The 12,419-nt window shown below is 43.5% G+C and overlaps 1 protein-coding gene across 2 annotated transcripts in view; it reads left to right on the top strand.

Annotated features, from left to right (window-relative positions):
* sema3c (sema domain, immunoglobulin domain (Ig), short basic domain, secreted, (semaphorin) 3C) overlaps positions 1–12,419 on the top strand; it is a 36,082-nt gene that overhangs the window by 13,655 nt on the left and 10,008 nt on the right. For both annotated transcript variants that reach the window (XM_029494903.1, XM_029494902.1), the window contains exons 3-11: positions 2,500–2,660; positions 3,213–3,275; positions 6,291–6,410; positions 8,369–8,459; positions 9,503–9,622; positions 9,745–9,887; positions 9,975–10,089; positions 10,592–10,661; positions 12,251–12,395. In XM_029494903.1, the coding sequence (XP_029350763.1) occupies positions 2,500–2,660; positions 3,213–3,275; positions 6,291–6,410; positions 8,369–8,459; positions 9,503–9,622; positions 9,745–9,887; positions 9,975–10,089; positions 10,592–10,661; positions 12,251–12,395 (1,028 nt within the window). The remainder of the gene's footprint in view (positions 1–2,499; positions 2,661–3,212; positions 3,276–6,290; positions 6,411–8,368; positions 8,460–9,502; positions 9,623–9,744; positions 9,888–9,974; positions 10,090–10,591; positions 10,662–12,250; positions 12,396–12,419) is intronic.

Here is a 12,419-nt window from a genome sequence, read left to right on the forward strand (position 1 = left end):
ACTTATCATGAGCTAAAGTGAGACGGGAAAGGTTCACCACAGATCAATGAAAGCAGCTGAAAATATATTCAGCGAGCCTTGAGTTTATTTCTTTTTTCATTTTTGTGCGACCTTTCCGAAGCCAAATCTGCTTTTAGAAACAGACAGACTTTAGTTACTTAATTATTTCATCAGACTGCTTCCTCCATTTTGCATTTCTCCTCTGCTAACCGTGACCCAGCAGAACCAACTTGTAAAACCCTGCATGGCTGCTTTCCCTTCGGCGGTTTGAAAGATGCTGAACTTACTTCTTCTCTCACCTCTTGCCTTTTTCACAGGCCTTTCGGGCTGCATAGCTCAAAAAGCTGTGGTTCCTTTGCTGCCCACTGAGGTTTGGCTTGACCACAGAGATTATTTCTGCCCGTATGAGCTGTGAAGTTTGATTGTAAAAACAAAAGCTCGCGCTCTGACCATCTATTGTAAACAGCTGTCTGTAAAAAAAAAAAAAAAAAAGAACGCCGCCATCAGCTGAAGGAATTTAAATTAACATTTACCCCCCAAGCGCAAAGATGAGGTTCAGTATTATGGCATAAAAGGTTTTCATGAATCTCCTCCAAGACTTTTTTGGGGGGTCGGGGGGTGTTTATAAAATATCCTTTTCTGTTCTGGCAGATTTTGGAGCCTTGCATGCTTTTAATTAGCTGTAAGTCGGTATTCCGCCCTTGGTGGGGTGCAGCCTGACGGAGCGCGGTGTGTTACAGCTTTAGCCTTTTCAGCGTTAGGATAATATTGCCTTTGCGCTGAACTCCCTGTGAAAACTGCGATGCTATCTCCTCCTTGATGCGATCTCGCGCTCCCTGTCGCTCTAGAAGTTTCTCTTTTATTAAACACCATCTGCTTTACAGAGTACCTTGACTTTTAATTTAGTTTCTGGCAACTCAGGTAAAGACAGAGTCGAACTTGTCTGCATGGTCTTCATTATGTGCAAGATGATGCTCTCACTTCAGTACAAGGCCATTTATCCCAACATGGAGGGCGAACAGCCGTGGGAAACTCGGCTGTAACTGAAGTGGTTAACTTGTCTTTTATTTTAAGTCAAACACTCCAGGCTTTTTACGTGGCAAATGTGCCAAACAACAGCTTGTGATTAGAGCGGGAGGCGCAGCACAAAAGCCACTTCCCCTGCAAGATAAAAGCCCACAGCCTCAAAAGCGTACGGTCGCACAGTAATGAAAATGTGACTTTAGCCCACAGCACTGAAGCAAAGCACAGGCAACCTGTTTGTTGATTAGGGGAGGGAATACAAAGAAGGCCCAGAGAGGATCAGCGGAGGGGAGGAAATGGAGGATGTAGATCTACATTGCCCTCCCACACCCCCTGCTCTCGGATTGAAAAAGTGATAAATATGCATGACTTTGGCTTCAGCAGCAAAAGCCCTTTGATGGTATGGTAGAGTGTTCTCTATCTCTGGAGCAAATAGGCTGAAAATAACTGTCTGAGCATATTTACTCTGTGTTTTTGTGCGAACAATGGGTGCTGTTAATGAGCGGAGGAGACTGCGGGGTGCTCTATAGACTGTATCTCCACCGACGAGCTCTCCGTAGCTTCTTTTTAATTGACTGGATGAAAGTCAGGGAGCATCTTCGCCCAAAATAAACGGGTCTCAGTAGGTAGTGATCACAACATCTATCTGATTGGAATGAGAATGATCTTGGTTACATTAATTTTGCTGTGAACCATAAAAAACTTTCACGAGGGATTTAGAGGAACTGTTTGCGGAGTCAGACCACTCAAGTCAGGACTTGGCTCATGGACTTTTGTCGGGGACCACCGGGTGTTTCGATCCTCAGCTGGATTTGGATAATAATGTAGCTTTTAGTCAAATATGTGTGAAGTCATTGTAGATTTGTGAAAAACATCCAATCTTTGCCTAGTTAAATAAATAAAGGTTTGATTAAAGCCCATAATTTACCATCACATTCAACAACTCAAAACAAAGTCAGCAGAGTGAAAAGCATTGCATAGACACATAAATGTATTTATTTATTCATTTTTTTGGTCTTGACTCTGAGTTGACCCTCGTTTGGAAACAGATCTTTGTGGTCTTGACTGCAGGAGTTTTCCTAAAACACGACGGAGGGAACAAGGATGTCCTTTAAAAAAAATGATGCCTCTGTATCAAATTATATGTGACAATATCCATCACTGCCTTTTTAGATAAAAATGTGCAGCAGCAGCAGCTCAGTTCTCCATTTACAAGCACCGAGGGGCATGTTTAAAAACCAGCACACACATCCTTCAAGTCCTGTTACACTTTTTTCTGTTTGTTTGTTTTGTTTTGTTTCTTGGGCTCGAGCATGGGCAGAATTTGGAGACGTCTTATTCTGATAATAGTGAGGTTAATGTGGGCTGCTGTGTAGCTGTTTCATTTGGGTTTAAGTTTAGTCGAAACAGCGTGGACACAAGCTTATTTGTATTTTTTCCTCACCCCCTTTTTTTCCCGCTCTGTGTGTGTCTCAGACCTGCAGGCATCCCAGTCCTTTGAACACTACAGTATATCAGACAAGGCCATGGACTACAGGATCCTGCAGATGGACGAGGACCAGGACAGGATGTATGTGGGCTGTAAGGACCACGTCCTCTCCATGGACATCAATAACATCACCTATGGCACACTGAAGGTTAGCACGTCTTTATCATCTGGCCACAACAAAGGATGAAATAATAATAATTTATTTATTTTTCATCAAGTTGTACAAGAGGAACATCAGGCCATAGACATTACTCTAATGTGTGCCATCATATGCAAATCACCACACATCTGCCATGATCACAACAATTTTGGGGTTATTCAGAGCAGCCATAAAAATGCTTTAGCCCTCTGATAGCTGATTCTGCATGCAGCGGAGGACTTATCCTCAGAGTAATTGATGGACATGAAACGTATAAACAGATGGAAAAGCATTTAGGTTTCCCCTGGGAGTGCTGCACCGCATCCATTTTGTCTGAGTAAATTGCTTGATATATTCATTGAGCTGAACCTTTAAGCACATCTCGCAGGTGTAAAAACACACATTTTCCACAGCCTTCACCAACACTCGAACACACTCCCTGTGATTTCTGTTTCAGCTCTCATTCTTCTGGTTACATTTCCTTCAGTCTCCTTCTAGTTTCCTGGGCGTATTGTCAATTTAACTGTTTTGTTCTTTGCTTTTTTTTTGTTTTACTGCCAGGTATTTTGGCCTGCGTCTACCAGCAAGATAGAGGAATGCCAAATGGCAGGCAAGGACCCAACGGTAAGAACAGCAGGCCATCCAGAACCAGCGTGTTGAATCAGTGGGGGCCATTTTACAGAATACTTTTATAACTAATAAAAATAGATGATGACTATGTATTTTAGCTGTAAATATCACAAAGAACCAGGCTGGAATATATCTGCTGTGGAATATTTCAAAATGGGAATCTGTTGATGATCCTTTGAAGCTGGATCCAAAAGTGACCCAATCCCCGCAGTCTGTTGGCTTCATTTTTCAGTGATGCCTTCATACATTCATCAGAACAAGACATTTTCCCATTTATATAGGAAAGCTGAGTTTCTTCATGAGAAAACTGGTCCTCATGCCCTCCACATCTCTGGTTCATCCTGATCCGTTCCTCCAAGTGGGTTCGCAGGGAGACTGTGACCACCTCGTGGGATTCCCCGCTGCCATCTGTGAGCTTGAGTCAGGTCCGACCACATGTGCAGCAGGCAGCAGATGTCTGCGGGGTCACTGACTGGCTCGGAGTCCTCCTGGCATCAGCGCGCTGTTAGGTCGAGGGTGAAGCGTGGGCGGAACGGGGGCCACAGAGCACCGTCGAAAAAATAAACCAGAATCAACGCTTCCAAATAGGACACAGCTCATTGGCGCAGAGATTTCATAACCCGGCCTGATTCTGTTCAGCACTTGTTAGCTTTAATGACGACATACAGCTACACTCAGAAGACTGATTTCTCCTCCGCCTCTGTTTCCCTCTAATTGGGTTGTTCGGAAACGAGCTCGTGCACAGTTGCATAAAGACGCCGCAGTGCAGGTGTTGGGGGAATAGAGGAAGAAAATGTGGGTTTGGTTTTTAAAGATGAGACCTTTTATATTTTGGTAGACAATAAAAAGCATGACGTCGCAACATGCGCTGCTCATTTGTCGTCCGCCGTCTCTCCAGCCTCTGACAGCAGCTGGGGTTTTGTACAACACGCTGTTGCAGAAATGGAGATGAAGCTGTTTCCAGTCAATGAGTGATTTGTGCTCTGAGTCACAGCCAGTCTGCTTCAGACAGGCTCCCACAAATATTTGGGTGAGCCATCTCTGCGTGAAGCCATTCGGCCCCCCCCCCCCTTTCCCTTCTGTTCTCCCCTGCTTTGCATGCTGCTCTGCCAGATTTGTCTCTAAAAACTTTCAGTTTCCATTTCTCTCTTACCTTTTTTTTCTGCTCAGTCACTACTGAGTCCTCCAAGTTTCTTTTTTCACCTCTGTATGTTTTTTTTTTTTTTTTTTTTCTTCTCTCATCCATAATGCCCGTCTTCTCTCTCTTTGGTTTGTTCATTTAAATCACAGCCCCCCCAGTGCTTCTGTTATGGTTACCCTCCTCATCTGTATATATTAAGTGCCTCTTCACTGACAGAATCTGTGGTCAAGCAGAGTCACCACACATTGTTTGCTCCGGAGGGGGGTTGTTAAGGAGAAATCTAGATTAGGCAGGTTGATTAAGCTGCTCAGAGGCCTTCAATTTATACTCAGCAAGATAAGCACTCGAACTTTAGGCCATGAGGCCGGATGCTGTTTGTTTGGCACAGTTACAAACGCAGCATGCGTATTATGAGAGGAAAATAAAACAGGATACGGTTATCTTATGTAGCTGCAAACAGTATATAGTTATATTTGTGCAGGCCCCAGACCCTGAAGGAGAGGACGCTGAGATGAATTGGTGATAAAAGTGAGGAGACAGCAAGACGCATGCAGAGAGATAAAGAGCAGAAACATAAATAACAGAAGTGGATGAGCGGCAGTGAAAATTCAGTTGTTTTTCATGGATGGCTCTCAGTGGAGCTGTGTGCCGACGGTGAGCTGCAGCAGCTGCCATTCCTGCAGCCGCGGCCAAGTTCCTGACGGCTCCCTGGATACGCCTTCCTGTCCTCCCCTCTTTATCTTCCCCTTCTCCACAAGTTCTGTGTGAGCTCTGGCTTAGTTAGCCACCAAGAACAGCTCTCCTGCCGCCGCTGGCTTTCGGGAAGTGGGTGCAGATGGAGATCAGTAATCTGTCCTACCTCAATATATGACTTATACCGCTGACACTCTTTTTCCACTGGCCCTAATCAAATGATTCCAGATCTCACTGGTCTGGTATTGTCTTGCATCTGACTGTGTTCCGCGTCATAACAAGTGAGATAAGTTTGAATTACTCCCTCATATGGAATAAGTTCAAAAGAGATAAACAGGTCCTGCATTTAGTGTTCTCCTTGGCCGCACATCAGGAAATAAACTTTATCCTTTGTTATGTCTTTTCTTAGTGCATTGTTTCACAGCTTAGATTGAAGAAATATGAAAACAGTAATTATTTTCAGTGTACTATAATGAAGCAGAATGGATCGGAGCATCTGCTTTTCATTCCTATTTTATCATCTAAAAGGTCGTGCACGTTGAATCATATTTGTGAAACAGTGGCCACGGTGCACACAAGTGAGGATGAAGACATAAACACTTGCTTAAATGGTAAAATATTGTAACAGTGCCACAAGTGAAGACGAGTCAGTGAACTCAGTCAGTTTACATTCACCACCACGAGCTCCTGGTCATACCAGACCGACAGTCTGAATGGATGGAATTGTTTTTTGTTTTAGAAATTAGATTATAGCTATCATTGCATTGTTTATTTTCCCAAAGTTGCTAGAGTAGCTTTAAATGATCTATTTTAAGTTTTGCTATTTCTCCATATTCAGAGTTTTCTTTCCTAAAGCGGCACCATCGGGAGAATTTTAATTTTGCTGCTATTTTGATCTGTTCTTCTCTGGTTCTGACCGGCCTGGTTGACCATTTTGTAACTCTACAGTTACCGAGTCACTGTCACGTCCAGTCTTTCCTGAAGACAACACAATAGAACCCTTGTACACATTAACGGCTGAGCAACACTTACATACAGCTCATTTAATGTCACAGTCTTCGACAAAAATATACTGCGAGATGATGATTTTCCATGGATTGAATCTGAGTGACGTATTTATTGTTGCGTTTTCCTCTACTGAACTTTTAACACGTGTCTTTGACTGTGTTTTCCAGCACGGCTGTGGGAACTTCATCCGAGTGGTGCAACCGTACAACAGAACCCATCTGTTCATGTGTGGTAGCGGAGCGTACAGCCCCGTCTGCGTTTACATCAACAGGGGCCGAAGACCAGAGGTGGGCACACGACAACTGATCCATCTTACTAAAGAAACAAACTGCTGAGGGAAACTGATGTTTTTTAAACTGCCAGCCACAGTGTGTTATTGCACCACTACCATGGCCTTGAAAAAGAAAACTTGAGAACATTAAACTGATCTACTGTTAAATTTGAAGATGTAGCATTGTTCAATTTAGAGGCATGTGGAAAGGATTTGGTTGCAGGAGACCTTTTAAATCTAGAAAATTATAAAGAGGTCACAAAAAGTCTGCAAGGATGTCAGATTTTATCTATTCAAAACAACAATTCATCATTTCTGGACACTGTTCTTTGCTGGAAGCAGAAACAGAGCAGCATTACTGTCACTGAGTGCTTGAAATGAACTGGAAGACAGCCAGCAATGAAATTGCACATTGTCTTAGATTCATGTGGAGCTTTCAGATAATGATTGTTCCTATTGTTTTACTGGCCCACTTTGAAATTTACAAGTGTCACCATATGATGACAATGACTTGGTATTATAGAAATAATGTAAAAAAAATGTAAAAAGTCATCATATTTTTTTGTTAGAAAAGAGTTTGTGTAATCGGTCTGATGCCACATGAGAGCGGACAGCATAAGGAGGAGAAAATGGAGCTCTAATGTAAAGGATGGAGAGCAGATTTCTCAGCACTGCACTGTCATCTCCGGCCGCACAGCTCTGGAAGTGAGTGTGGGGTGAAACCTCCAGGAGAAAAGTGCTCACTGAGCGAACAACATTTACCCACAAACTGCCGACTGCTGCCAAACATTAATAGGCTGAGTGAGAGCGTTCCCGTCCCGGCTCTTTTTCCGCACTGCGGTGCCTTTTGTCATTTTAGAGGCTTTTTCTTTTTTCTTTTTTCTTTTTTTATTTGTTTGAAAGTCAGACTGCTCTGTTTGTATTTTCTGAGCTCAAACATGTCAGCGTCTGAAGAAAGGGATCTGTTGTGTATAACAAAGTGCTACAGTGAGAACCTGACGCAGAGCTCACTGTGTGACGGCTTGGCCCTGGGAACGTGGCCCAGACTGTTGTGTTGTTTTGAAACACAATAGGATGCCTGAACCAGACAGGTTGTATACATGTCCGTGTCTTTGTGTTATGAGATTGTTCTTAAAGTTGTCCTCAGACACATAGAGTAACACACACTATAGTAAACTGTCACCTCGCTGAACTCAGTCAGATTCTTAGTCACTCGTTTGTTTTCGTGGGTTGTAATTATTCCTCCAGTTTTGAGAAAAGCTTTATTTGTTTCAAAAACACAGAAGCACCTGATGAAAGAAGGTCAGCCATCAGACATTTTATTTTTTAGTTAAATAATGTATTTAAAAGGGCATTTACACAAGTGTGGATTTAGCAAATGTCCAAGCGAAGCATCGTTAACCTAAATGCTGTTTCTTAGATTTGGGGTGCAACATCAAACTGGTAATAACAGACAGTTTCCGCAGAGTAGAGGTTAATGATAAAACCTGCCAGATAGACCCTCTTTGCAAAAAACAACACTTTCCTTCGAAGGTGCTGCTGAACTGACGTCACGCAGAAACACCACCATGTGTCAGACCTAAATAAGGATGAGCCCAGAAGCTTTATAAATTAGATAAGCTGGACTGTCCACCGGCCTCCAGGAGGAGGGGGGGGGGGGTGAAACTTGGCAGCCTTTTCATCTAAGATGGAAGAATGGCTATCCAGCACATGAACAGGGAAATTCCTCCTCTCCTCTCATAAGGAGTTTTCTCTTTACTGTTCCTCCTGGGCCAGTTACCAAAGAGCAGGCCAGGACCGAATTTGTGCTGCCGCAAAACCAAAAGGGAAAGAAATGTGAGCAGAGCTACCTAAAGGGTCATTTGATATGCTCACACATGCAGTTTTATTTTAGCAGAGGTCACCAGACGGAATAACATATCAAATAAAACTATTTGATAAACAAAACTTTTTTTTCCCCCCCTCTGTGAACAGGAACAAGTATTTCACATCGACTCCAAGAGTGAATCTGGAAAAGGGAGGTGCTCCTTCAATCCTCAAGTGAACACGGTCTCCGTTATGCTCAGTAGGTACCTCATTCCTCTTCTGCCGTGATTTATGAGTCTTCGACGCCTATAAACATACAAGTCATCAAAAAAAGAGGAAATCTTACTTTGAAATTTTTTCCAGTGCGGTGACGGCACCAAATATATTCTTCAGATTCACAGAATGTATCAAAGTGTTTCCAGTTGACCATTTTGCCAGCTGTTGAAAAAGACAATGCTCCTTTTTGATACATTTTCAATAAAGCGGAGGGGGAAGAGAAAGATCATCTCGACCTGCAGAGGAAGCAAAAACATCTCTCAAGGTTTTGTAGGGTAACTAAAGATAAGTCTGCCTTTGTACCGTTGTGCAGGTGTTTCTCTGGCTAACTGTGGCGGTGACTCAGAAAATCCTGTGGAAGTGTGACTCAGCAATTATGCAAACTTAGCAAACCGTCCAATCAAACAGCCCCAGCGTGACTGAAAGGAGGAGAAATGGGGTGAAAGGTTGAAACAGAGAGGCAGGGATAAAATCTTTGGAAGACTTAAGAGAATCCACAACAGAAACCATAATTCAGGACACAGCCGGTCTCACTTAAATACACACCAAGCACTTGACCGCAGGCTGATATAGCCTCCGTGTTGGGCTCCCCTTTCTTTGATCTGTCATTGGTCCAGGCATGCTGGTTTGCCGTTGACACGTCTAAAGGTGACGCGCTGCACCCTCAGCTCTGCTTTCTGACACCTGAGCATTGCCATGTCAGCAGCAGCAGCAGCAGTTTGCCAGCCAGTGAGCTGCTTCAGAGCTGAAGGGGGGAGGGGGCTCTGACAAATAGAGTCAAGGTCAAAGTTCACTATCTGGATGATACAGTGATGCAGGACTTCAGTAAGAGTATCTGAGTTTGAGCAGCAGGACACACACGCAACTGCTGTTAAAGCTGCAAACATGCTTCCAAATGAATCATTATTTATTAATTATGTAATGAAATATTTAGCTATAATTATCTTCTCTGCGTATGAAGCTGAATCACAGTTTTTCCGGATGTAAGGAGGCCTGTTGATGCTTCATTTGTCTCTCTTGTCGTAGACCAGGAGCTGTTCTCGGGCATGTACATTGACTTCATGGGGACAGATGCTGCCATCTTCAGGAGCCTCACCAAGAGAAATGCAGTGCGCACAGACCAGCACAATTCAAAATGGCTTAGTGGTGAGCACAGCACACACAATCACACATTCTCTGAAGTGCCAGTGTATGTACTCGTTATTGATTAATACACAAAATAATATTTAATGGACTGATGTCTCAGTTTGGTATTATGTTTCATTCAGAGCCGATCTTCATCGATGCCCACCTGATACCAGACGGAACAGACCCCAACGACGCCAAACTGTACTTTTTCTTCCGCGAGAGGCTGACAGACAATAATGGAAATACCAAAAATATCCACACAATGGTGGCCAGGGTGTGTCCGGTAAGCGCCTCAACTCATGCCCGAGTAAATCAACATTGTGGGCTTCTTGCGGGTCTTTGAGTCACTATGTGTGGCTTTGGCCTGCAGAACGACATCGGAGGGCAGCGGAGCCTGGTGAATAAGTGGACCACATTCCTCAAGGCCCGGATGGTGTGTTCAGTCCTGGAGGAGGATGGCACCGAAACACACTTTGATGAACTTGGTGAGTGAAATGCCACATTAGTTTTGTGGAAACAGGAAAAAAGTTTAGAAACAATTTTCCAGCTAAAAATATGTGACCAACAACCGTCCTAATTGCTGAAATCATGCTATTTATATTCAATGGTTTTCTGTGATTGCTTTCTGCACAAACAATCCAAGCTTCCGCTGTTTGCTCTGGACCAGGACTGAGGCCTTCATCAATTCTTATAATTGCCCCGTTGCTTTGGGTTTCCTTGTATCCGTTCATGAGCGTTTTATTCCAGCCCTTTATTAGCCGCAGCTTTGAAAAATGCGAACATCAGCTCACAGAGTTGTCGGCCTGCTTTTCCATTCAAGGCCATCACATTCGGCCGGTCAGCACCCGTCGTCACTCATTTCTGCATTCATCACTTATCTGCAGGGGTGAGACGATTTAGGGCCGAGGTGTAGGGAATGTTTTCAAAGCATCGCACACCTTCGCTTCCACATATGTTCCTTTTGTCTATGTGTGTGTTCCCTTTCAGAAAATGTGTTTTTGCTGGAAACCGATCAGCCCAAAGGTCTGTTGGTGTTTGGAGTCTTCACTTCCACAAGGTAAGAGCGACGGCAGCGAAGCCAACTCCAACATTCCTGCAGGTCTCTGTGGTTATGTTAATCACTCACTGAATATCAGACGTGAATGTCTGAGGGCCTGTTATATGGAGACGTCATGTGTTTTCAGGTAAACTGTCACTTAAAGTTCTTACAGCGTGGTTTCTCTGCGTGGTCTTCGTTTTGATGCGCTTTCCTAATGATCACGCAGCCGCACCTCTCTGCTGAGCTCAAGGGCAAGAGACACTGTTATTGACTCCAAATATTTATATGTGCTTTGTTGGATGTGTCTAGATAATAGCAGAAAGATGAATGTTTGAGAGCAGAGAGAGTTTTGTAATTACATTCTTCAGATAAATGAACTCCAAGTCTCATTTTTTAGAAATCACAGTTTCATGTTTCTTTTTCCATTTTATCTTGAAACGCAGGCAGATAAGCAGGGAGGAAAGTAAGTAAATACGGAGGAGAGCTAATGTTTCTATAATTTGGAAGATATAAACAAAACACTAAAACTTAAAAAAATAAAGACTGAAGTATTTCAGATATAGAATTGGGTATTTTCTTTGCACATAATCTCAAATGTATGGGATCCAAACTGAGAAAGTTTTCAATGGCAGAAAAAGGAAAACAATTTAAGAAAGTTTAAAAGTTCAAGAGAAGCTATTTCAAATATCCACGGCCTGGTAAAAGAAACATTATATACTGAAGCTAAAGTTGACCCAGCACCTCTAAAAGCTTTGTATGATAATAAAAGTGTAATGCATAAAATCTTACAATAATGCCCCTGAAAGAATTATGAGCGTCTAAATTTTAACACCTGCTGCTGTTAAAATAATGATGAACATTATTTACACATGATCGTCTTTGATGTTTCAAATAAAGGAGAGAAAATATTTTCTGCATACCTGCTAAACTGTTAAAAATTGCCCATTAAATCGTTCACATAAAGTCAGAGCCGGCAAGGTGGGACAACAAAGGTCACCTGAGCCATCTGTTCTGACCTCTACTGTTCACCCCCGCCGATATCAGGAATATTCAGCCTCTCTTATCGTCCTACCAAATGTCCTGAGACCTTTCCCACCAGCCATCAGCCCCCCGGCTCTGTTCACCTGAGCTCCACGAACACACCTGTTCCCTCTTTCCTCACTCTCCCCAGCAATTTCCTCCAGCTCCTCATCGGATCGTCCTCTGTGTTTTATAAGCTCCACGTCTGTAAACCTTCTTTTCTCCTCCTGATCAACTAAAGCTGTGCGGACCCTGTGATTGGGTCCACACTGCCTGTGTTTCTTCAGCTTTGGATCACTCGTCACCTCAGGAGCATAGAGAGGCTAAAATAAGTGTAAGGTAGCCCAAAGAACACATCCTAAGCCGACAGCGAGGTCGACTTCCCTCACTGTTATTCCCATCCCCTGTGTTTCTTCTGCCATCGCCGCTTGTTCCACTTTTCAACAAAGCGTCTTTTATGTGTTAAGCAGTGTATTTTTAAAAGACTGGGCCAGACCACATCGGATAAGGAGGGGGGGGGGACTGACCTTAACCAACAGCCACGTCACTGTTGTGTCTCACTGAATGGATGCATCTCATCTCCGCAGCTCCGTGTTTAAAGGCTCGGCAGTGTGCGTGTACACCATGGCGGACATCCTCACTGTCTTCAACGGGCCCTTCGCTCACAGAGAGGGGCCCAACTTTCAGTGGGTGGCGTTTCAGGGGCGTATCCCGTACCCAAGGCCTGGAACTGTGAGTTCATTTTGAAGTCACAAA

This window comes from Echeneis naucrates, chromosome 23 (genome assembly GCF_900963305.1).
Source record: "Echeneis naucrates chromosome 23, fEcheNa1.1, whole genome shotgun sequence".
Classification (NCBI taxonomy): Eukaryota; Metazoa; Chordata; class Actinopteri; order Carangiformes; family Echeneidae; genus Echeneis; species Echeneis naucrates.